The sequence below is a fragment of the Lasioglossum baleicum genome, chromosome 6 (assembly GCF_051020765.1).
Source record: "Lasioglossum baleicum chromosome 6, iyLasBale1, whole genome shotgun sequence".
Classification (NCBI taxonomy): domain Eukaryota; kingdom Metazoa; phylum Arthropoda; class Insecta; order Hymenoptera; family Halictidae; genus Lasioglossum; species Lasioglossum baleicum.
In genome coordinates this window covers 18,775,502-18,802,453 of record NC_134934.1, presented here as the reverse complement: position 1 = coordinate 18,802,453, position 26,952 = coordinate 18,775,502, and the positions used below count along the sequence as shown (strand labels likewise).

General features: G+C 42.9%; 1 protein-coding gene across 3 annotated transcripts in view; it reads right to left on the bottom strand.

Annotated features, from left to right (window-relative positions):
* The window catches only part of Utx (Utx histone demethylase), a 111,466-nt gene that overhangs the window by 10,932 nt on the left and 73,582 nt on the right, over window positions 1-26,952 (bottom strand). For 2 of the 3 annotated variants that reach the window (XM_076425844.1, XM_076425847.1), the window contains 7 exons: window positions 19,824-20,002; window positions 16,407-16,535; window positions 6,716-6,917; window positions 5,901-6,116; window positions 3,260-3,415; window positions 585-771; window positions 157-483 (listed from right to left, as the gene is read on the bottom strand). In XM_076425844.1, the coding sequence (XP_076281959.1) occupies window positions 157-483; window positions 585-771; window positions 3,260-3,415; window positions 5,901-6,116; window positions 6,716-6,917; window positions 16,407-16,535; window positions 19,824-20,002 (1,396 nt within the window). The remainder of the gene's footprint in view (window positions 1-156; window positions 484-584; window positions 772-3,259; window positions 3,416-5,900; window positions 6,117-6,715; window positions 6,918-16,406; window positions 16,536-19,823; window positions 20,003-26,952) is intronic. The other variant, XM_076425846.1, reaches the window with a different exon arrangement.

Sequence of the window (26,952 nt, the reverse complement as noted above, 5' to 3'; positions counted from 1 at the left end):
AAGTTCATTTATAATATTTCCGATACTGGGAGTTGCGGGAGTTCATCTATTCCACGAAATTTCAAGTGAATTCGATGTGTGTACGCCGTGTACCGTACACACTACAACATATACCCAATCAATGTAAACATGTTAGTGTTAGAAAACCGTGTATACCGGTTGTTGAGGTATTCCATAGTTTTTAATGACACCGGGCTGTCCCAACTGCTGCGTATGATTATACCCAGTCGGGTAACCAGGCTGTCCAGGCCTTAAACCTCTTTGCGCAGCCTGTTGTTGCTGTAGCCTGAGCTGCTGTTGGTGCTGCTGCATGGACCTGTACTGATGCTGCAACTGGGCAAGCAGACCCTGCTGTTGCGGCGTTAAACTGCCGTGATTTTGTTGTAAAAACTGTAGCATCTGAAGCTGTTGCGGTGAAAGGTAGAATGGTGGTGGTGGTGGCCTCTGCTGTGTACCCGGGGAGACGACTGGCTCTTCTCCTGGCTAAAAGTTTAGCTAATTTTAGTATCGATTGTGAAAACTATATGATTACGACGAGTTGTGTGTGAGTTAGTTTCGTCACGAGATCATCGCGAAAAGCTTACCTTGAATCTCTTCGTATTCAGATTCTGGCCTTGTCCTTGCGGATAAGGCGGTGGCGGACCAGAAGGTGTACTACCATATTTATAACCTGGGCCACTTGATGGTTGTTGTTGTTGCTGTTGCCTGCTAGACATCTCAGCGCTGATGGGTAAGTTCCAAGCCTCTTCTATAGACGGCAATTGCCGCCTCCTTCGTTAAAACAAAAATACCTGTTAATCAATAGTACGATACATTTGCGGACAGTTGTTTTAGTGGTAATCGTTAGATATGTGCGAGAACCCGGAAATGTCGGAGATGTCGTATCCGATGGTCGGGACAGATCGGGAAGGTATTGGGCCGGGACAGACAATTTCGAGAACCCGTGTCCCCCGATTGCGAATAAAATTCTCTCGATCCGACATTTTCGCGTTCGCGCGTTCTCGCACGCCTGTAGAGTGATCGTTTTCGTCGTAAAACGAAAAAAGAAAACGAATCTCAAAGATTGTGCCATACACACACAGCATAGAGAACTGAAGAGATATATTATTTCAAATAAAAAAGAAATAGAAGTGTAATCCTTTAATAACACAGCGTGTTGTGTTCTATGCATGTAATTAAACATACATTGTAATTAAAAACTAATTGTGGTGAAAGACAAATACATTTATTTCCAACAGGTATTTACATTTTGTACAATAGTGTGCCACCGGTAAATTTAATTTTCTTTAAAAATTTTAACTTGTACTTCTATACTATACAAATCACTTCCTTTTTATACAAACAACTAATTATTTATAGGGTCACCGAGATGTCAATATCACTGGAGATTTTCTACTGAAATTAATCATAACGTATAGACAGATATACATGTACTATATGGTACGTGTACAGTGTACAGTCTTTGTTGCAAAATCAACTATCTCTTAGTTTCGCAGTTTAAAGTCACAATTTAAAAAATAATTGAACGCCTTAGTACTGAGAAACTATTTCATATAGGTGTATGTACAATAAAATGCAAGTTTCCTGTATTCAATATGGATATACATATGTATATTATACTAAAATAAATTGTAAATATGCAAGTTCCGAAAATATGCAATTCTTTCCACGGTATAGTGCCGAGCTGGACCAAAAGAAACTTGCATTTCATTCCTAATTTCGTTAAGTACTTAACATTTAAGTCTTTCTTTGTGAAAACCGAGAGCATTAAAATGCAAGACTTGGTCTTGTTTTATCAGCTCATCAACCAAGTTCCTTCCAGTTTTATAACTGGAACCGTTACGGAAAACCGTTGCAGTGACTCAGAAATTTGTTACTTCAAATAATGATCATCTACATTTTCTGTATTCCGACCTGTCGCTGCACAGAAGAATAAAACGAGATCTAAATCTACACTATGACATTATGACAGAGTTAGTTGTCTCCTGTTCCTGATCAATTCCATGTATTCAAATTAATCAGTCACCGTATATTCGTTAACGAGTCGAAACAGTTAATCAATTCAACCGATACGGTGACTCAGAAATTTCTTAGCACATATAGCGATCATCCACACACTGTCGTTCCAACTTTCATTTTCGGATGAATAATTCCACCTAATTTAACATACAGGCATCTTAACATTCTAGCCAATCGAACAAGCATATTCAACGAAATTGCTACGATGATATCGTTACATATTGAAATAGTAAATATTGACAAAAGGGGACCCAGCTCCGATCGCGTTGCCCTTGATATATGTTGTCAAGGTCAACATTTTCAACAACTTTTTCCTATACATACATACATACATACATACATACATACACCCACCCGTAGTTCAGTCTTAGTTTTCGAGATATTTGCGAGAAAGCTTTAAATAAATCAAGGATACTCAAAAATCAAATATTAATATCTTGAATCAATTGTTTATTGGATATTGGATGAGCACAAGCTCATTAGTTTAAAAAATATAATATATGTATATATATATATATATATATATCGATACTGTTATCGAGAGTATAACGTCTTTTTAAATATAAAATTCAGCAATATAATTACTGTATAATGATATTCTCCGTATTCTTTCCATAATCTTTCTATGTTTTGCGTGTGGGCGTTGGATCGGCCCGACAATACGTACTCGATACATAATCGCCAACCAACTCGGACTATACCCCTTCCCTTTGAGATCCTGTATACTAGTGTATACTGTATACTGTATACTGTATACTGTATACTGTATACGACTTTGTGCATTTTTCACAATTATCTTCGAAACTAAGACCGAGCGATGGGCACAAAAAGTTGTTCGGAATGTAAACCTTGACAACATATGTGAAGATGAAGTTGGGCCCCCTTTTGTCAATATTTACCAGGCACCCTTTTAAAGCTAATAAATTTTTAAAAATTGGACCAAACGGCTGGAGTTTTCTTTTGTTTTTGTTTTTTGAAAGAGGTTGGAAGAGAGTACTAGTAGTTACTAGTCCTTCCAAGGTAATGTGTAGAATAACTTATCGAGAAATCCTCTGTGTATTCTTTGTCTCGGATTCTTGAAACAATTACGGGCGAATTAAGTATTGAAATTGAATAATGATGTCGTTCAATGGCCGGCTCCACATAATCTGGGCGAGTAAGTGGGACAGAGGCACACGAACAAATTAATGAGTCAGTGCACACGTCCATTAAGGGGTTTTAACACAGTTAATGAATTTACTTGGCGGCGACGGAAGGCATCGGTGCTTGGCTCAAGTGACTCTGCAGGAAGTTTATCCTCTGTTGAAGGGATGGGTTCATCGGAGTGTTACCGCCGGACTTGGCGCCGCCCAGGCTCGCCAGAGAGCCCGTGCAATTCGGTGTGTTGTTGTTGCCCCTAAACAAGAGAAAAATTCACCGCGTTATCGCACCGTTCTAGTAACTGTTTAGACAGGCGAGCTTTCCGTGTCTTCTCTATTTTTTTTTTTTTGCTTTTTTTTCGAATGCTGACCTGTCTTCCGACTTACTTATTCGTCTCCGTTTACACATATGCATGTCCATAACGCACCAATTTATGGAGCTTATGGAGCTTATGGAGCGCCTACTAGGCAAAGAGTATACAACATGTACATAGTGAACAACACAAATACAGGTGTGATAAAGTGCCTCGTTCCAAGCAGATGAATATCGCCAACTTTTTCCACTTTTCCCGATCAATTCAACACTCTTTCAAGACTTTCAGTGGCTCGACGATAAAATGTGGAATTGTGGTTTCGAGAAGTCGGGGGAACCAAAATTTGACGATACAGCTGGTGTCTTGCTGCTATCGCAGCATACACCTGGGGAGGTGGACATGCTTTCGTCTTCGAAAAACGACATTTTATAGTTGAATAAAGTCCAGCTGTGATCCCACTTGATATAATACTTGATAGATTAGATACATTTTATTTGAAATTGTAGACTGTAGATATGTAATATAGAGTATCGGTATATCAATTTCTGCGAAGATACAAATTATATTTTCGAAAAAATGTACAAGTATCAGAGATTCACCCGAATATTAAATACGATTTAATATTACATATATTTAACTGTGTAAAGAGTCAAGTTAAACCTTTGCGGTTCCTGCGCGCGGTAATAGTACAATACGATTTTTCTTTGTTCTTTTGAGGAGAAAGTTTATTTCATTTCGACACAGAGAAGACGAATCGGAAGGTGAATGGTCATCTTTCTGATAAAAAAATTCGCGTCTACCTTGAATCTCTGCGCCAGTAAACATGATAGTTTTTGTTGTACACCTATACCTATATGTAGTGTATATGTTTGGGTCGATTATGTATTCGAATCGAGAATGGTCTCTGATGACCTTGAGGCGTCCTTGGTGCTCGGTGCATATGAAGTTGCGCGCTTACATAATATGCTCAAATGTTTTCGCGATGAGGTAAGCTTACGAACGTGATGAACGTGAAAACAAAAACATTGCATTCTTTTTCTAAAGAAAATTTCAAGGTGATCCAGAACTTTACCCCATATACACAATGTACATATGTAAAAGATCTCGGATGTTTGCTTCGTTTATTAACTTTGAGAATGAGAATTCCGAGTCTTCCGCGAGAACCGAAAAAAAAACGAAGAAAGAAAAGAAACAAACGAGATACATATAGAATTAACAGAGAGAGATACACCAAAAGTTATCCCCTGAAGTTAGTCATCATCAGAACGTGAAGAGCCTGTGCATTAAAAAGAAACTAACAAGAAATAGAATCTGAGCACTGAAATATTCAAGTAGAAACAGTGTGTAAGTAAGCATAATGATGGGTGTACATTGTACATATAGTTTCACCGAGAGAACTTGAGGTTCATGAGAGGAGTTAAGGAGAGTCAAGTTAGCGAATGGCAAGGGTTCTTTCGCACTGCCACCCACTCTGCCAGTTTTAATTACGTTAGTAGCCATTCAAACAGTTGCGACTGATAAACAAGACTACTGCAAAAAGTTTGCGCACAGTGTTACAAGGTAAGAAGGACCTCGCGATCAAGAATTAAACAGTTTCGGTGTCATAAGAGTGTGAGTGTGCATTCCTCAAGTCCACTCGGTAGATCTATACACTAGGTAGAGACCCCACCCCTACCTAGATTAAGCACAGCTACATTAGGTTACTTGATTATATTAGGTAGTTTCGAGATATACATATATTACAAGATTTCTACTCGAGCACAATCTCAATTTCAATGAACCTGAGAACAATACTTGAACCGCAAAGGATCGAACCCAAGTACTTTAATCATAACTATACACTTGGAAAAGTAAAACTGGGAGGGACGAGCGCGACGTTTATATATTGTCAAACCGAACAATCCGTACATCGGTATGCCGCGTCAGAGACCATATGGGGGGACCATACATATACTCTATGTATATGAACAATTGGGAACCATAAATCACAGTCTAACCAGGAATATTACACCCCAATGATCCCCTATAATTTCAACAATGCTTCTACATACATGTACATACATATGTATATGTACACGGTATACATATATGCACTATAAATTACGCATTTGTACAAAGTCTGAATCGCGACACTTTCGATCATTTCTTTAAAGTGGAATAAGAAAATATGGCGAGCAGTGCGCCAAACCTCGAGACCCACTTTGAACTTTCGGTTGTAACTGAAACATGAATTTTGTTGGATCGTAGGGGATCTCTGTGTGGCAACAACATGTGGCTGACAAAGGGAACTTGGATTGAAAGAGAAAGAAATTCCTTACAAGAGCCAACGTTCCCCGTTAAATACATACAGTAATATTGTAATATGTATCTGGTTGCATTGGGTGCACAATAGAACGCGGGTGCTCGCGCGGCGCGCCGGTTATTTTACCTGGATGCGTTGACGTAACAAGCCAGCGCGTCTTTAGGCTGGCTAACGCTTTCGTACAAAATGCCCAGATTAGTCCACGCAGCCGAGTGAGATTTATCCAACTGTACCGCGCATATATAGGCTTGTAGAGCGTCCATAGGCTGGTTCTGCTGCTGGTACAGAACGCCTATGCTGCACCACGTGTCAGCGTTCCCTTCGGACTTTTCGACAGAGTTTCTGCAACAATAGACGACACATGTTTTGCAATAATCGATCATTTACGTATCAGGCTCTCCGGCCGAAAAGTCTTCTCGTTCGTTTTTGTCTAGACGGCCGCGCGGCCCGGGGAGAACTCGGCGGGTTTCACTCGATTAAATGAAACTTGACTGACACAATGAGCTGTGCACGTTGCTCGTTCTGCTCGGCTACCTTCTTTCGGAACAGTTTCCGTGTTTACCGTATTTTCACTGCGCACTGTCATCATTTTATAATCATCAAAATCGTACAAATACCGAAGCATAAACTATCCAACACCGATTGCGAATCAATCAAGCTTAATCAGTGATATATCGAATCAATTGAATAATGCAAGTTCCACGTTGATCAAAGAAGACTGATTTGGGCCATCCAATTTTAGAAAAATATTTCAACGGTCCGAGTATGTATTCCGGGCGATGAGCGAATGTAATTTAAGAGAAATTGCATCGAATAGAAAGGGATTACATACAATATTATGTACATACATATATTTTTCAGTTTCTACTTTTGACTCGGGTCGAGTTTCGTCAAGGTAGAAAAGTACGATATGTCAATTTCAAGAACACGACGCGCGTTACCTGTAAGCGATAAATGCATCGTGAACTTTCCCAGAAGCGGCAAGACAACGTCCGAGCAGGTAAAGGCTCTGGCCACTCTTCGGTTCCGCCTCGATAGACTTTTGAAGGCAGTGAATAGCAATCGCCTGCTTTTGCTGTCTCGTTATGCCCAGCACGGTGCAGTCAACCACGTGGTACATCCATCCTGGAAACCAGAAAATCACTATTAACGTTGCTATACCGATGCATTTCTGATTGATCCTGCATCGACTATTTCTACCCTGTCTAATTCGTTATTATTCGTTGTATTTCTCGAAAAAATTTCTTCGTTCTCAACTATACTTTTCTCCGTGATTCAGCCAAATTTTTAACAAAGACAGAATATGTCCACTAAGCACACAAATCCTAATACAGAATATAGAGATCACACTGAACATATCGAAAGAATGCTAAAAATATTCTCTCCATACGGTCGGCAGCTTAACGGATCACCAGTTAACAGAAGCTCAATCAAACCGACCAATCACACCGACCACGTTCGTAAGAAAACACACCTCGAGCAAGTACCGATCGAATCCACGCTAAAATAAATATGTAGTAATACGAAGCAACGATAGAAATCCTGTTTAATCCTGTTTAATCCTGTCACGATCATTCAAGCTGCAAAAGAATATTTTGCAAAACTGTTACCCGCACGCACCACACCACACCGTACCGCACCGCACCGCACCGCACCGCACCGCACCGCACCGGACTCTGTGTGCCTCGCTATCTACAGGTATTATCGAAGGCTCCTGCAGACTTCCGGAAGTGCTTTCATGCGGCCGAAGGTCACGCGAAGATCTACCCAACGTACAAACCGAATGCACAAGGCTCGCAATCGCAATACAGTTACAAGAATTGAGAAGGATTCGCGCGAGTGAGCGATTCGAGGAACTCACGGGGATGGCCACTGTTCAAACTTAAAAGACCGAGCGAGCCAGCGTGCAGTGGTTTCCGGAGGGATGATCAACGTTCCAATGGATCGCTGCGAATCGAGGACGTGTTGCCTGAACTCTAGACGAGTACCGAACTGAATAGATTTTCGCAGGTATAACCTAGGGTAGCCATTTTTACCCACTCTCCCTTCGAGACGAGTCTCGAATTACAACCCTCTATAAACATAGGCGTAGAAGCCTGGCCCCGAGCCTCTTCGACAATCGGAAAATAGAATTCGGACAATGCTCGCTCGCTCGCTCTCCTCCGTTCGGCAAACGTCTACATTTTTCAAATGAAAAATATTTTCTGGGTTATAAAAGATGTACAGAACACGTTATTGTTTTGTTCAAACGCAAAGTACTTTGAATTTCTCTTCTAAATTGTTATACATATATTCGAAACGATTAAATTTATCAAACGAGGTTAACATCTGTAGGTTTACAGCTTCGTTCAATTTATGTATATCGTTAAAATACGGAAATTGGGTAAATTCGATTTTAGCTGCTGCTGCTGCTCGTATAAAAGAATCCGAATTAAGTAGAAATATATGAAATTTGGTCGAGAAGCGATTCTTTTGTCTCGAGGATAAGTGAAATACCTTTTTCCAATAAACGGAAAAACGATTTCCGGGTGGGAGGAGACGATCGGGGTTCGTATGTACATACATTGTATGTGTATCAAGACTGTCGAAGCCGACGTTTAAATCTAGCTTGTTCTACTAAATGGCTGTCGGTCTCTGGCCTACGGATTGGTTCCGAGGAAGTGTCGTCGGTGTGTAGCGTGTACTGTGTGCTGTTCTTAAAGGCAGCTGCTAACCTGTAACGGTACACCTTTATTTTCCAGTGCTTTCATTCATTCATTATTATCTTCTGTGAACAGACCTGCTCCTCTCGCAGAGGTTTGAAAATACGAGGACAGGACGCGTTGGCAGAACTGTCAGCAGGAAGTTAGTTCTGATTTCTTTGTTATTGTATTCTAACATTGGAGTACGAAGAAAAATGATATCTACCATTAACGATGTCCGAGATCTACGACAACAATCGTACCGATTCTACATATAGAGACAATAATTCCAATATGAACGTTTCTAATTAACCTAACATCTGGTACAAGTTTCACACCTCTTTTGGAACACCCATTATTCTCCGCATATGCGAATAATGAATGGGAGGAGATGTAAAATTTTTCAGAGACTTCCTTGTTGAAATTTTTTTGATAAACACACAGTCCCCCAGCGTTATCCTAATGCGCATATTCGATGGAGTGCGACTCCAGCGAGCCAGGCGATGAAACCAGTTTTCTTGTCGGATGATTTTTAATCCGCACCCCGCTTGTAATCTTTTTTATTCGACTGTTTCGCGATACGACGACGGGCTAACATTAAACACGGGCGGGCCAGTTAGTGCTCGACAATTCGAAACGCGGTATGTAATTTTTGTGGCTACGCAACGCCGCGCCGCGTCGCACTCTCTAAATTAAACACGTGTGCCGTGGGAACAACGCGAGTTTTGCAACAAGTTACTACACAATCGTAGACCGCGATGCTAAATGCACGGCGATTCTAAATGGAATTAAGTCGGATCGTAAACACCCTGCCGCCGGCGCGGCGCGGCGCGGCGTTCAACTGTCCTCACTCGGTGCTCCAATTGTCACTCGTTACCGGGTCCGCGGATGTTCGTGTAAATTGTATTTAGCCGTTTTTGTTAGCTAGTTTGCGAACGCGAGACTTAAACGGAAACGCGTCTCTTTCGCTCACGGATTTTATCCAGTCGCAAAAAGAGCCGACAATTTTGCCAAGATAATCATTCGTTTTTACATTTTTATATTTTTATGCGCATTTTTGTTTCCACGATACCCCTTGTAATAAAAACGAAAAATCTCATTGCGTTTTCTATACCTTTATGCAAATTTTCAAATTTTTATATTGGTTAAAATTAAACACTGAGGATGGGGAAAGAAATTCTACATGTTTCCCTAGATTGTTAGTTCTCTGTGTGGTTCTGCGATTTAATATTTTTCTGCTCATAGCTCAAACTCCATACTTGAAATTGGTTATCAACCCTGTTTCCGTTTAAAGATTTCCACGACCTGGTTTTCGTTCGCGTTTCGGTGAGTTTCGGTACGCTTTCAGTTCCCGGTTATATGTGATACTTGTTGATAGCGACCACAAATCGGCCCGGCCCGTCTCGATCGATTCCGTCGGGTCAAGGCACCTATCCAGAGAAAAGGAGCGCGAAATTCCAGCATCGAGAGGCAAAAGGACTCAAAATGGATGATGAGGATATTTCATCCTCGATAAAATTTCATTACGCCGCGCCGGCATGTGGCTCGTCCGGAAATTATGCGAAACCTCCAACTCAAATTGATATTCTTGGATAATTTGAACGCATGCCTCCGTGCGCGGCGAGTTTCGATCCCGCGCCATTTAGACCTTTTACGGGACCATGTTGAGCGGATGCTTAAAAATTTTCTGCAGGAGAAACACCGCCTCGAATGCACGTTTCATTCGGGTACTTTGTAAACGCGCGCGTATTTTTACAGACGGCCCCCGAGTACAAATTTGATAGTAAATGGATACCGGAGCGATCCGAAGCATTTATAATGCTTCATTTAAATTTTAAATAATGCGGCATTTAAATGGGCACTATACAACTCTTAAAATCGGTATTTTTAGCTGAAAATTAAGTTGAAAAACCCGTATTATCCTAAAGAGTCAAACGAGTACATTCACGTACAAAATGTTTATATTTCTTTCCTTTTTAATGGAACCCTGAATTTTTTGCTTTATAGTTTATAGAACATTGAACATAACATTCAATTCGGTGAACAAGCGATACGCAAAACTAATCGGAAGTCGGAATTCACTGGATTTACGCAACTTTCTGTCGACCTGACCGATAATATATGTACATAAGTCACACGAGAATTCGCTGTTATGGAAGCGCACAGTTCGGATATTTACAACCAAGAGGTCCGCGAACGTTTTACCGAAATGCAGTTAGGACCGCCGCCGCGAGATAGTTTCTTTGAAAGAACGAGAGGAAGGGTTATGAATTTTATGACGGTGCAATGTCCACACTGGCTCGCAGATATTCCAGGACTACAATTACATTTCTGGCACTGCCCTGCGCAGCTGGTTCGCCAAAACGAACGAATTTTCCAATACTGCGCACGCGGTAATTAAACTTTTTCCGAATTTTCTGATCGGACTGTGGGCGCCCACTTTCAGGTTACCATTTTCAAGAAACAAAATAGCAACAAAACAACAAGGTAGCTGTTTACTGTTTCGACTAATGAATAAGCTTAAACAGTTCCATATAGTTCCATCCTTGCCATCTCTTTCCTGGTTAGGTTACCCGATTAAGCGTTTCTGCCAGATTGGACCGTGCAGCCAATTAGAATCGAGTGATCCGAGGGTCACTGGTAATTCCCTAATTTCATGGTGAAACGGACAGTCGACAGTCGACAGTCGACGGTCAACGGTCCCGTTACAAAATCGGAACTTCTCTCTGCTGTTGGATCCGTGCGTTCCCACGAAAAACGGAAAACGAGAAACGAAAAACGAGAAACCCACGGTAGGTAAACCAGTCGTAAAACGTTGAAGCACAATGCGCTCCAGGGCCAACCGTGACTACTATTTACACAGTTTACAACGTAATTACACCGGGCGAATAATCGCAGAGAGTAACAATAAAATCGCACGCGTTCACGGAAACTGAGGTCCGTTTTAGCCAGTGGCTGACCATCCACCCCGGATCAGCGCAGAAGGACGACCATCTCTACGTATAGCCATTCAGAGTGCAATGCTACGGTCCACACACACGCACACACACACACACACACACACACAGTGTCAACGCTTAGCTCTCTCGCTTCAGGTACGCGAAAGGTGACCGAGTAAAAAACGACAGAAAGGGACAACTGTCGAGAAAGACCGGTCCCCGCGGTGTCCGCGTCCCCAGGCATCGACACGCGAGAAGCCGTAAACAGGTTGTAAAGAGTCCCGTACCGTTTCGGGACACGCTGTCGCACGATGCTGCTGCTGCTGGCTGGCACCATCGGACCCGGAAATGATTAATTGCGAATCACCTTTATTGCGAGACCGTCCTTCGATCGTATACTACGTATAACTGTACATCTCTACCAAAGAAGCATTAAAAGCGCCGTCACTTTGCGAAAATGACAATGTATTCGTTAAGATTCTGCGTACATTTTTACATTACAATTTCAGCTTTCCAGAATTGATGCGGATCATTTGTATCATAGTAAATTGTTGCACTCTTCGATCATTTCCAAGAATACACATTGTCGAATTTTGCAATAGCCAAGAAAATATCAGTCTGCTTGTTACTGGGCTAGAGGCTAGATCGCTAGATCTTCGAAGAATACTCCACGAAAATTCATTTCATTGCAATGGCTGAAGATGATCCTTCGGGTGGGGAAGGTAGGTACATAATATTTTTGAAACTGCCGGGCCGGAGAGGCATTTTTGGGATAGAGTAATATTTCTCGGGGTGTAACGAGGCGACACCAAGGACATCCGACGCGTCGCGTTCCTCCGGGTAGGACCGAGCTATTCAGCTTTCTTTTCTGCAGTTTTCATACGCGACTGTACCCCATCGTCAAGGGTTTTCGTGTGAGATGCAAGTGGGTCAGCGACGACGCGACGCGACGCGCCGCTTGACCTGTATAATCTTTCGACTCTACCTGCCGTGTCACGTAGCGCGCTGCCCCTCGTTAAACGGGCGTCGAGTAGGCTCGCAACACACATTTTGCTGGGAGCTACCCTCGTCGCCTTGGCTGCTAAAGCGACCGAAGATCCTTCGCCACCGCCCCTCGCGCCATCTTCCCCGATTCATAGAACAATTGCACCTGCCGAAGGTTTCGATCCGCGGTATGTATGTATCTTGCTGGGCTCGAAATCGGAGTTGCACTTTGCAAATTGTTACAGATACAGTTAAAACGCGGACTGGTTACCAAGTTTTTCACAATTAGCGAGGTTACAAGAATGTTTCATTGATTAATTTATCAAGTCCTAAAATATGATGGAAATAAATATCAGACACCAAAGGGTCCCTTTTAACGTCTTACTGGCCTACTAAACACGAGCAACGAATGTGACTACGCCGAGCGCAGAAAGGAAAAGTCAATAAAAGCAAACAAAAAAGAAATTTGCAATCGGGGAAAAGTGAAAATGAAATGTAAACTGAATAACAGAGTCGCGAAAGTACGTGGAACGTCGTCGGTCGAGAGAGAATATGAGAATACGAGAGAATGGGGACCAGTCATAAACGATATCCCGTGAAACATTGAAAAACTATTCGAGTTATGTACTCGGTCGAAGTAAGAAAATTAAATAATATTAAATCGATGGTTGTGAACGCCTCTAATTTATCAGAGACAAAAAGGGAAACTAATAATAAAAAGGGATGAAAGGAAACTCTGAACACGTTTGCGACATAGACATATAGAGATAGACTGCGCGGCCTGAACGAAGCGCTGAAGCCCACAATGGCGGCGTGCGAGAGAGAGAGAGCATTAGCCGGGGTCCATAGCGCTCTCTTTCTATATGATGTGTCGACACATCATATAGAAAGAGAGCGCTATGGACCCCGGCTAATGCTCTCTCTCTCACTCTTTGTACCGCGCGCCGCCATTGTGGGCTTCAACTCGCCCATAAGACGGCGCAGTCTATCTCTATATGTCTATGGTTTGCGAAGAAAACTCTTTTGTTACAATAACGAAAATAGATCTCTAAATATACTACAAACAACTGCTGTGTGAACGATCAATCGGTAAAGAAAACGTAATAAAGGAGAAGGAAAATATGTTTATATTGTAAAGAGATGGGGGTCAAGCAGAAGAAAGATGAAGTTTATTTCAAGCGCACAGTAGGTAATATAAAACAAACAAATCCATAGAAAGAGCTTTAAATTCGAAGTAGAGAGGTAAAGATAGGGGGCAATATAAAATAAACACGGCAATAATTCAAGATGTAAATGGGGTGAAACTCAATTTACAGAAAAAAACCAACGAAAAAGTTGCAGTATAACTGTCGTAAAAAAGATATCTACACAAGCTCACGACGTAAATACAAAAATGATTTCATCGATGCAAAATTCTGAACACAAATACTCAAACAGAAACAGAAAACCGAAAACCGAAACAGCGTAGAACCAGCGTAAATAAATCGCAAAGGCAAACGGGGAATGAAATTAAAATTACAAGAGGTCGATAGAAGGCGTTTAACAAGAGGGGTGGTAAAACAACATTAAGGGGTTGAAGCTGAATAAATTGTAAATTGAAACGTAAAGAAGAGTCGATCGCGAAGAAGTGATCGAGAGGTGAAAATTTCGATTGAAAACTTTTATGAAAGAGGAGGGGGTTAAAGGAGGTTGAAGAAAATAGCGGAAAAGAAAGGGGAGGAAATAAGGGGCAAGAGATAGTTTCCCATGATCTTGTCTCCTCATCGAATCTCTCTCTCTCTCTCTCTCTCTCTCTCTCTCCTCGTCTCTCGTAGCTACCCCTTTCTTCTCTCGTTGGATCCGGGCACATTCTCCCGTTTCCACCTCCACCACCTCGAATCTCATCCCCCCGAGTTACCCCGACCCGGAATAAATCAATACACGTGTCTGCTACTTGGTGGTACATTCGGGGGTCGAACCTTAAGCCCGAATTCCGAGGAGCCGAAAAGTTCGGTGAACGCGAAAACGCGCGAGTTGGGTAGACAAAAACAATTCGCGAGGGTGAGTTTAATTAACTCTCTCCCTCTTCCACTCCCCCCCCTCTCTCTCTCTCTCTCTCTCTCTCTCGGTCGCGGCACGGAGAAATTATCCTCGAAAAATAAAAGCCCCGCTCCTAATTAAGCCCGCGATTACGGTTCAATTACGGTCGAACGCCGTGGACGCCTTGCAATCACAGCAGCCCGAGGAATTTTTAATAACGCCCGACCATCGGGGCCAGCACTCTCGCTCTCTTTATTTTATGTGAATCAGCCGATCCACACCCCCCCCCGCCACCCCCGCGGAAATAGAAACGCAAACGCGCGATCTTCATCCGATTGGGGAAAAATTGTTCCGAAACGCAAACCTTTCGATACGCTTCCGTTTCGATTATTTTACATACAAATCATAGGGTCCCGTTCTTTTTTGAGTTCACAGCCTCCCTCCCTTCGTAAGGGTTCATTGTTCTGTTTCATCGTAGAGAAAAAATTGTTTTTATTAGAAATATCTTGAGAATTTTCTGTTTTAGTTGTACACATCCGAATTTCTTCCAACTTTGAGAAGACAGGTTGAAAATAAAGAGAATTGTTGTCTACTTCTCGGAATTGTTGAAAGCGAAACTTTATGAACCGTGCGCAATTCAAGTACTGTGGTACAATTTGAAAGTTGCCTGTATGTAATTGGAACGCTTTCAATAATAATCGAAATGCTGAAAACTACAAACCGATATGTGCTTGTAGCCTTCCGCGCTTCTCAGAACTTCAAGCTTCATTCCTTGATATCGCTGCACGTTCGAAATTTTGCTAACGGTAACACTGTCCAACACTCAAGATAAAAGTCTGCTCTTCCGCGTGGTATCGTTCAATTTTCTGCTGGACCCTTATTTTTTGAGATAAATTCGAAAATATCCGCAAAAATTGGTGCAAAAGTGGCGTCTCTCCGTCTTTAATCATTGTTTAAACATGTTTAAACAATCATAATGTATTAATATTGGATATCATTGTATTCGGGAAAGTCTACAGAATATTTTGCTGTAAAGAACAATTCAATATCTTTTATAATAACATCACAATATTTGTTTAAAGTTGAAAAATATGTTTTCTTTTCACAGCCATGTTTTTCGAAAACTGTGCGTATAGGAGAAAAATTAGGGACAGATTCAGAATCAGCGCAAAAAACTCTATAGGAAGGACCCAACAGTATATTGAAATCATAAAAAAAGTTGAAATTTGTTGGACAGTGTCAACAATTATTGCGATAAGGTTACTGTACTCCGCGATTTTCATGAAATTTAAATAGCTTATAGATTTCGACATTTTCAACAACTTTTTCCCTTTCCAATATAGGGGGGTCGCTTTTAGTTTTCGAGATATTCGCAAAAAAAACTATTGCTATGTAATATGTACTCTATTGAGAATTTTCTGTATCGTTGCGCGCTTTGTGGAAACGTAAGGCTGCTCCGGCGCGGCGCGGCGTTTCTTTATTTTTTCTTTGTAAACCAAGCATACGAAAATCTAGGAGTAGTCTTTCAAAATTGAAAGCTCACCGTGTACCCTGTATAGAGAGTGACACTCTGTTCCGTCGTTTTCTCTCTCATATCCATATCCGTGTTTACAAAGAAAAAGTAAAGAAACGCCGCGCCGGAGCATCCTTACGTTTCCACGGAGCCCGCGACGATACAGAAAATTCTCAATAGAGTATTAGCAATAGTTTTTTTGCGAATATCTGGAAAACTAAAAGCGACCCCCCTCTATATTGGAAAAGGAGAAAGTTGTTGAAAATGTCGAAATCTATAAGATATTTAAATTTCATGAAAATCGCGGAGTACAGTAACCTTTTCGCGATGTAATTAGCTTGTGTAGAATTGTGTATTATTTACTGCTTGAAAAGATTCCTTTCGGTTGAGGATCATCTGTGCGTTATAACGCGTGACTTGGTTAAATGTATAGACGAATTTGGGACACCTGGCTACACACACAGTCAGGATGGGAACTGATTTGTATTCGACTCACCTAATTGGCGGCAAATGTCAGCCTTCAGATGAGAGGGCAGTGTCTTCTCTTTGAGCAACGACTCGTAGTGCTCCTTGGCTAGGCGATATTTTCCTTGAACCTCGTAGAGGTGGGCTATGTGAAATTTTACTGCAACAGAAAATGTTGACTAGTTAAATTATAATCTAGGATATAGAATAATGTGAAAATACAATGTATATCTGACCCGCCGCCGCTACCCTCGAACCAACCAATATTCACTAATTTCTCAAATACTGCAAAATATTTGATTTCCCCACTGCATCGTCGTAACAGTACGCGACGCATTCGATTGAAATCGGAATTCCGGAATAAAACACGTTCTTTTTTCCATTAAATCGCGCAGGGCAAAGCAGTGAAATATCACGTGCTCTTTTATGGGACCATTACCAGCGCGACCTACATCGCGTAGCGAACTACAGTAATTGGTGTATAACTTCTACGAATAAAACAAGTCGTATGGTATTCAAAAATTTATCTACTCTATGAAAACTCTATGAGATAGCAAGCAAATGCTTGATTTTTCCAATGCTGTCGAGCTTCGTATCCTTCAGAAATGTTCTTGATTATGCACCGACCCGCTTGGGGACAACAAACACGTTCGTACAGATAGAGACGCGTTCGCCATACAGTTGGGAGTAATTAGCCGACCTTCTATAATTTTCCACCAGTGTCGAGTTACACTTCTTCCCGTCAAGTTCCCCAACGTTTTCCGACCACGTGATTAACCAACGCGCAACGTGCGACTGACCTGGATGTCGCGGTCGCTCGAAACTACAATCGCTCTCGCAACTTCTATTCCGGATTAAGAGGACGCGAGAGGGTATCCTCTACAAGGAAAGTATTCCACAAACGATCTTGGTGTGTGGAAACACCGTTCCCCGTATGTCCGATGATTCACGCGCGGGAATCACAAACCACGCCGCGCAATCAAATCTCGATACGCGCTTTGCACAATAATAATCAAATAAAGAAAATAACTTTTCGAGATAATTCCAGATTGTCTCTATCGACACTCCACCGACGAAAGTGATCTCGATTTAAAAATACGCACTTGTATTGTATACAGTATGTATGTAAACAGTTAAACAGCGATAGTTTATCTCTGTTGGAATTGGAGACGTGTGTGTGTGTGTGTGTGTGTGTGTGCGCGCGCGCGCGCGCGGGCGCGGGCGCGCGCCCTGTGCACGGAATATCCAAAACAACAGTTGTACTTTGTATTGCTGCCTCTCTATCTCTTCTGTCTAATCGTTGTTTATGGTAAATGTGGGAATGGTATTGGCGCCTCTGTACCGACTGATGGGAAGAACATGGTAAAACAAACGAATTACACATACATGTTTGATGGTATTTTCAATATTACAATTTGGAAGCCTGTTGTAAGGAATATCGAAGTTGCGAATGTCGAGAGCGGGCAGCGTGCGGCTCGACAGCGCTACGCGTACCCTTCAGGTAAAAAGCCAGTGGACATTTGGGGGTGCAGGTAGAAAACACGCTGGCAACAAGGTGTCCTTAAGACTAGAGTTTACCTGAGCGGTCACTCTTCCAGTGACGCTCGGAGTGCCAAGTACGGAAAGATTCTCTTAATAAATCGCACCTTTGCGGACGGCTTCACCGTCGATCGTTGTATCATTTACCGCCCACACCTTTAACCTAGCGAATAGTCTAGTTAGTAGGCTATTATCTTACACTGTAATGTTCTTTAATTCAATAATTCATATACTGCAATAATGTTTCATAAAATATGAACATTCCAATTTCCTGAACGCCAGAGAACGTGCGCCAGAGAAATGAATGAATAAGGATTTAAGTTGATGAACATCGCAGACAACGTAGCAGTCGGAAGCACCACCGGTGTCTTTAAAGGGTTGATAACGCAAAAATCACGGTGCTGGAAGCACGATGGCTCCTGGTATCATATTTTTATCCCTCTTGCTAAATTTAGATTGTAGTTAAACAGTGGGATGTCTTCCGCGTGAGTGTCCACGTGACTCATATTCATGTCTCACGGTAATCCGAAGTGACGCGGATAAAGCTATACAGCGGCATGAAATCCCGTCCGGAAAGAGTAACGGAGATTCCCGTTTTATTAATTAACGCTTCAAGGCTCCGCTTTCCCCCTCCCTCCGCATCGCATATTCTTACTTAACGCATTACGGTACATATACATATAGTAATCGCACAGACGAGCGCCTGCGGAGGACAACAATAGCGAGTTGTAAAAGAGTGTGCTAATTCTTCTCTCTACTTTCTTTTTCAAGCAACTTCGCGCTGCTGGTTCCCTTATTCAGTTCTTTGCTACATACTGTGTATCATTGCTAATTGAATTTACTTGTTTCAGCTTCTTTGTGTTCCTCACGGTGAATAATTCATATAGTTTTTATATGCCTTAAAATGATTGATCCCCTCTGCACCTAACGCAGAAAAGTTTTGCATATTTCGTTTTATTTGAACTTGCATGAAATTTTCATTTCTTCGTTCAGAGAGCGAATGAGAAATAAAATGCCACCGCATTCAAATTGTATAAATTTCAATGAATTTGTAGTCTACGATAATTCCATGATTAATGAATGCACGAAAAACGCGGGAAAGTTGAATCAAAGACAGCGTTTTCCAAAGGATCATCGGGTGGAGATGCGGTGAAAAGAAAATATGTATGCTAGATTCGCGTGTAAGTAATTGTAACACTTATTGTTAGCGAAACCGTCAAACGGAGCACAATGCGCGATAAATGCTATCGTTGTTGCTCGTGAAGTAACAGCAGCTGTATCACGGTTGTTGAAAACCAGGTCAAGTTCGCGGAGGAAAGTGAGCAAAAGATCCATGGCCGCGATGCTGTCAGGATGTTGCGCGCAGGTATGCAATTGGCACTTTCCACGCGGACAAAGTACCGATTTCACATCGCGGCTCGCTAAACGTATGAAAAGTGGCCATGCGAGACCTCGACGTTCCGTCGTTCTCTTTTTTTATTTCCACGTTTACGCTTCGCTACAACAGATTATTTACTAGATTCGCTTGGACACGCTGACAGAAAATTGAATACGATCTGCAATTGATATCGGTAGAGAAATATGATTTCAGCCACTTTATACATTTCTATCCAAGTATTCTACCAGTGAAAGTACAAAAATTAAATATTCTCTGAAATTGTACCGATCTTTTTTTGGCGATTGGCTAGTGTTTTTAGCCGTTACAGACGAGGAAATACAGCAGTTTCCGAGCGAGCTGTACTGTACAAAGAATTCCATTCGAGGGCAATATGTATGCACATACAATGTACCGGGGTATGATTTCAGGTTGAACGAAAGCGGCGCGGCGCACGGTAAACAGCTGCCGATACAAGTTATTTTTCATCGGGACGCGCGCGTAGGCGATGCAAGGAACAAAACCGAGACTCACTTTCGAGCTTGGAGAAGGATGCAGGTGTCGTGGCATCGATCAGAGCGAGTGTCAGGTGCTTGAGGGCGGCGTCGAAGTCAGCGTGGACCTTCAGCATCAAGCCGAGCCGTAGGTGAACCTCGCAGGCTCGTGGAAATCCTGGCTCCACCCATAGCACCTGCTGGAATGCTTTCACGGCCCTGCCAACAGACAATGTCAGACAATCTTACTAAAACAGACACTTTAATTATTTATGTAAGAAAAGATCGCTGCATATTTTCATTCCGTTCTGCAAGAAAATGATATCGTTCTGTCAAGTATGTACTTTAACAAATCCTCTCCTCTTTGAGCAATTAAAATTGTACAATGCGTAAAGAAATCAGTTGAAGAATTAAAGAATCTTTCCATAATTATCTATTCGACTACCAACTGATTAAAACACACACACGTATAGAGAGAAATTACTTGGAAAAGCAATTTTCCCATAGGTACAATATGGTCTGGAGTCTGGAGTCTGGAGTCTGGTTTCCAAGCATTAGAGAGTTACATACGATTTTGCACCTCTAAAATATTGTCTGAACACCGCGATGAAGCTACACAGCAATTTGCAGTCCGAGTAGCGCGCTCTGTGTCCGACAAATTGGTGGCGGCGATATCTCGGCGATCTGCATGATCGATCGACTTCAAACTTGGCGCGTACCTCCGTTACACCTGTCGCCCCATAATTAAGTCAAAGCAACTTTTTGTTCGAACGTTACGGGCCAGGAAAGATTAAAAAATCGACCAAGAAGAGATATTTATGGCGGAAAGTACATACATACAGTATATATCGAACGTTTCAGCGACGTTCGTGATCAGAACTTTTACAAAACGAGCAACGATTCGAGTCGAGACAAAAGACGTCGTCGCGTCGCTCGAGGTGTCCGCGGTTGCGAAATATCGGCGAACCATCCGGACAATGCGTGTTAAATATTTATCGGCGGTCGTCCGGTCGCGGGGACACGCGTTCTCTCCGGGGTCGACGAACGACCATTAGTCGTCGGAACAGTGACGATTTCCGATTGTCAGTCGTCGCACGACACGTCACACGGGGTCTACAATAAGAACCGTTCTGTATATTTTCGTCGAGGTTAATAAAATTCTCCGCTGTCCGTTGTTGCGACCGCTCTTCTCCTTTTATTCGACGAAACACGGTCCGTTTTTAGCAATCGGGCACGTCACACAGAGAGCAGCTTTCGTACTCAAAAATTCACGTCCGTCGTGTTCAATCTCTGTCATCCTCTGACGCGGACGATTTGACGAAAGATGAACCACGATTCCATTTACATATTGCATTCATTCCGTCGCGCTTTTTCTGTTTTTGTTTTTTGTTTTTTTTTTTTTTTTTTTTTAAATGAGAAAACCGTGATGTGGTAGACGGATGGAAAATTGTAATTGAATGCGAGGGGACGTTTTTTTGCAGACTCCCTTTTTTTTTGTAAGCAACGCGGACTGACGCTTGGTTTGCGAGCTGAGAGCTGTTTTTATTACTGTTCGTCTCTCGAATCAAATCTTGATGACACTGTGTTAACGCGGAAATTCAAAAAGCAATAATTTTGTTAAAAAAATTTGGACGTATTTTGAAACTTGAATCCTCTATTTCCTCGATGCATCGTCCAATTTTTCCTAAAAAAAATTTGTATGATACAGTAGGTGAAAAACCGAGGACACGTTCATTCCTGAAAATATTGCAAGTTGAACCGTCTGTGTCTAAAATAATTTAAAAATTTTCCGGAGAATGGATCCACCATAGATTTGAAGAATGAAACTCACCCTTTGCAACGAGACCTCGAAACGATGTATTAAAATGTTAATGAGAAGTGCATGTATGTATGTGTGTATTGTGTGTATTGTAAAACAGTTTAAAAAAAGAATCGTACCTCAGGTACTCGAGATCTCGTTGTACATAAAGGGGAAGCTTCGGGTTTTAAATATCTGTGGTGGATTCACGCACGGGAAAAAATGTCTAACTTTTTCACGGACGTTTGAACTTGTTCGCATTTTCGAGAACACGCGCTCATGAAAATTTTATGAAGAACCGCTGCGCGTCTGGCGAAACTGAAACATTAACGGAGAAAATATTTAATTACAGCTCGATGAAATGGAGTATTAAAGTGGAAGGTTCGAGGGGAATTCCTTCTCAGGTTCACTGTGTGAAATGGGGTACTTGATCAGAAAATTGTGCTCGAACGAGCCGAGACCAGAGATCCAGACATTCCCCGCGTTCGTGCCAAGAAGGAGGCACACCGGCGCGGACCACCGTTTACGCTATCGGAAATTTGTTTTCCAGTAAAAGGCAGCTGTGCTCAGAGGTATTTGCACAGCCCTTAAAGCGTTAAAAGGCTGCCTCGTCTCTCGTGTAATCGAATACCGACAACACCGACAACACCGACTCATCGAACATGCCGTATTAACGAGTTCCTTCCTACGCGTAGCAACCGCGCGGATCAACCGCCTTGCGTGTTCAATCGACAAAATCATTCGAGTATGCCCCAAGCGTTATACAATCAACATTGCTTTTTCGTCGGTGAACAAACAAATCGACCGATGCGCTCCGTGGACTCGGTGAGAAACAATGCCGCGATATATTTGCCATGCGAATAAATAATTTACAATATCTTCCGATCGATTCGCTGTTTGTCCGAAACAAGTGTTGCACATTAGCCCTGGTTGGAAACTCTGGAGAAAAACTGATGTATATTTCATGTTCTGCAGGCTAAAAAATTTGGATAAAAAAATTGGCAAAGAATTAATATTCACGCTTCCGCGGGCTAGGAGCCGTTTGGTACACAGAGAGAAGAATCAAGAAGCGAAGCGTAAAGTTCAGCAAGCTCGGTTGCATTACCGCATGATCGATAAAAAATGGCGTCGGTTAAAAATGCACGACTACAGGACGGGTTCGCCCGGGCTCTCGTCGCGTCTCCGGTGAAAAACGAAGAACAAAACAGGGGTTAAAAGCGGAACGAGAAGAAGACGAAGAAGCCGAAGAAGAAGAAGGAGGAAAGGAACGGGGAACGGGGAACGGGGAACGGGGAACGGGAACGAGAACGGGCACGAAACATCGGCCGGCGTAATCGCGTGCATCGTGCGTACAAGTGCATGCGTGCCGGCGATGCAGAAAGACGGACAACAGGAAACGGTCGGTGCGCTCCGACTTGTCACGCGACGAGTCTCGAACGAGAAACAACCATAGGGGCAACACACCGGCGCGGCGCGGCGCGGCGCGGCGCGGCATACCGGGAGCTCCGAATACGGTACGTAACAACAATTGCGCAGCGGTAAACGATGCTCACGCGGGCGAATCGCTCTCTCGGTGCATAGTGTATGCATCGCCCGGTGCTGCATATGTATATGTATGCTCGGTCGAGCGAGACGCGGCGACGACGACGAAAACCACGGCCAGCCTCGATGCTGCGAAACCACACCGGAAATAAACGCTTCCCGGCGCGGCGCGGAGCGGCGACGAATGCTCGGCCACGTGATCCACAGTGTTGCACAGGGTTGCACAGAGTTGTATTCGAGGCGCAGACAATGCGACCGATGCACCTTCGCGAATTACGATATTTTTCACATTGTAACGCGGGTGGTTCAAAAAGCGTATTGTATATTTATTAAGGTGGTGTGGAGTAAGTCCGCCCTAGTTTTTCAGCAAAGTTGGACTTGAAACTGTACACATTTTCACAGTCTGGTATGAAAAGACTGAACATAGACTTGGTACATATCAAACTCTTGCCACACTTATTATACCGATGAATCAGTACAATTATGTAGGATTCTAATTTTGCTTGAAAATTATCATTTTGATAGGATATCGTGTATTTACCAAGTGTCAACTAGGACGCACTTGCCCGAAAATGGGGCAGGTCAGTCTCCGAGAGATAAAAATGTGCTTGCGTACCTTGTTCCAAGTGCTACGGGGCAAGAAAAGAATGATTATCAAACCTGCTACAAAATGATTTTTATTGCATTAAATATAGTTATATTGTTTAGTTTTATAGTTACCTATACAGTACGGACTTACCCCACCGTGATACATACATACGCAGTACATACGGACATGCCCCGTGTAGTAATATTTACGGGGCAAGATCATCTTGGTGTTTTTCTGGATAAATTAAAAAAAAAATACAATAAAAACGGTTTATTTAATGTAAACCTACATCGATATATGTTGTGTACTTACTTAAAATAACAACACACAGAATATATTAATAACTTGTAAACTATTGCACGTTCAGGGTAACCTCAAAGTTGTACTTGTATCTCGCACGTGACTGTTTGCCATTGGACCTAACACCTTTATCGTTGGGCGAATCTATGTAGAATAGTTCGTACTAACTTATGCACTCTACATTAATAAATACAAACTAGAGAAATTTCGTTCGTATTATATTATAACCAAAAAATAACCAGTTAACGGACTTGCCCCGTAGACGGACTTGCTCCAGCTTTTAGTACAAGTACTTAAAAAAATTTTGAAATTTTTCTGTATTTTCTCTATCTACCGAAGGTGGCTGGTCCATTTTCGCCAGCTTGCATCCTATCAAAACGGAACGGGCTTCTCGCTGCACCCGATGCACCTACGAAACGATTGTCTGGCGAGTAATGGATGACGCGAGTTCCACACTTTCAAGAGGCTTTTAAGAGGGAGAAAGGGCTTTCTCAAAGTCGGCCTCACGGTACGAGAGACGGAGTTACATGCATATTGTATGCAGCGCAGCTCGGCTCGGCACAGTTTTAAACAGGTTGCAGACCTCGGGCGCGTTTCCTCGAACTGCGCTACGGTGACCGATAGCGTAACAGGTTGCTGGAACGCCGCGTCGCGCCTTCCCGTGCCGATTTCTGGTACATACAAAGTTGTCGGAACAATGTTTTTCGCAGAACCGTTGTTCCACACGGGGAATAATCGAGAATTATGAAATCAATAGAACGTCGGACCGACGCGACGCTCGCGTCCTGACGTGACATTACCGCTGGCAAACGAACGCGGCTAGCTTCCGCTGTGTTGGCAAACAAGGGAGAACGCTGCTTCGGCTACAAATAGAACTTTCGGGGAAACGGATTCGCATTCTTGTTTCGAGAGTCAACCGTTTCGTTCGTTTTACACATTTCTCACCGGTTTTGCCACGCTCTAATCCGCGTTTTTCGTTAATAACTCTCTCTCTCTCATTTTTCTAAACGAAAAAGTGGCTTCGAATGATCTTGGGATTATTACTCGGGACACCTTGTGTGTAGGGCATTGAAGACTATGTAATACAAACTTTCCTCTTGGTCTAAGAAACGTACAAACGACAAAGAAAAGTTCAATCATTGCAAACTGTAAAATAAATCGTAGTGGTAATTGAGGTTCTACGGTACAATAAACAATGCGCTGACGCGTGTTGCAAAGTCTCGCTCGCAGTTTTCCAAGAGCGATCGGACGGAGGGCGGAGGGCGGAGGGCGGTGGGCAGAGGGGAGCCGGGGCGAAATATTATTGCCGTGATAAAGCAGATACAAGGCATTGTTTGATCAGCAATGGAGCGGGGTCGATGGGGAGGCGGAAGCGACGACGAGAACGTTAATTCCACGCTGACGACAAATTAATTGAAGCACTACGGCGAACCGAGCCAGCACAATGAGAAGTAGACCGACGCGCGACGACGATGGCGAGAAAAAGAAGAAATCAGAAGGGGGAGAGAGGACGTATAAGAGGGAGAGCGAGAGGGAGAGGGAGAGGGAGAGAGGGGGGTAGTGAGGGAGGGAGGGAGAGGAACACAGAAGGAGAGGGAGATAGAGAGGAGCAGGGGAAAGATGGCCATTGCCTTGGCGTAAAGACGGTATGTAGTAGTAGTAAATTCATTCACAACAACAAGAAGACACCATTCATCGTTTCATTCACTCGCGTTTCCTTTCGGGGTTCGTTGTCTTCGGCAATGAGTCACTGTTGCACACGCTCCTGGCCGCGCATGTGGGAGAAGGAGAAATGTCAGTGACTCTTGCGAAATATTCGCGGGATACGTTCGCGAACGCTGCCGGCGCGGCAGTCGGAAAAAATTCGCCGGCAAAAAGCCGCGGATAAAATCAAACTGACCGCGAAATTCGGATTTGTAATTTTAGAAACGGAGTACATACATACATACATAGTCGATCCTTCACCCATTAACCGGCTGACGTTTGTATAACTCAACGCGAATACATATAGTATGTAATAAAGTTTCTGCCAACGTGGTGATTATCACGACGGAATGAAATGGAGGAGTTGGTGAATTAAAGAAAGGAAAAGTTCCTTAATGATGATGAGTGGACGTTGGGTGATCGTTATGCAAGAAAAAAACTGTATGATTTCGGCACAAGACACAGGCGCAAAGAGATATGTAACAAGCAACATTTCCATTTATCTGTGAAATAAAATTCGTTTAGTCGGGCATTCCTCGTTGAAATATGTAGCACGTTGTTAGGATCGCTAGCGATCTGGATCGCTGAGGACTGGTTGTAGAAATTGGTAGCAAGTCGCCACCCACTCGCGCTATCGAAAAAATAGATCACTGGCCGACGCGGCACGCGGCGGGACAGCAGCGCAGCGGCACGCGGGTGTAACCGGACCTATCCCAATCATGACGGAACAGAAACGAAATCCAATAGCGATTCCGTCAACCGACGTCGTCGTCGTCGCCGCCGCCGCGCCGCCGCGCCGCCGCTTGTTTGTCATACCCAGGCTGCCATTGACCCGGGTAAGTATTTATAGGATCTTTCCATCGATTCAACGCAATATGTATGTACATATGTACGAGCTTGTGTAGCACCGGTCTGACGAGTGACTGCAGTGTTTTATCTTTTATCATTCGCTGTTGATCCACTGGAAAAAGAAGAAGAGAAAAAGCGCACACACGCGCGACACGGATCATCGTCGATGTACTCTACATATGTGTAGGTGTATGTACATTGTACATACATCGCGTAACAAGCGACTACGTATAACGCGAATCGTGTCAGCCGGTTTGATGTTTCTTTTCGGCTGACGTCGCGACTTGTAATTCCGGTTAACGCTCGACGCTAGCGTTGGGTATATGTATGTAATCTGCTCACCGAAGCTTTCAATTTGATATTTAAGGCAGGATTTAGTTGGTTGAA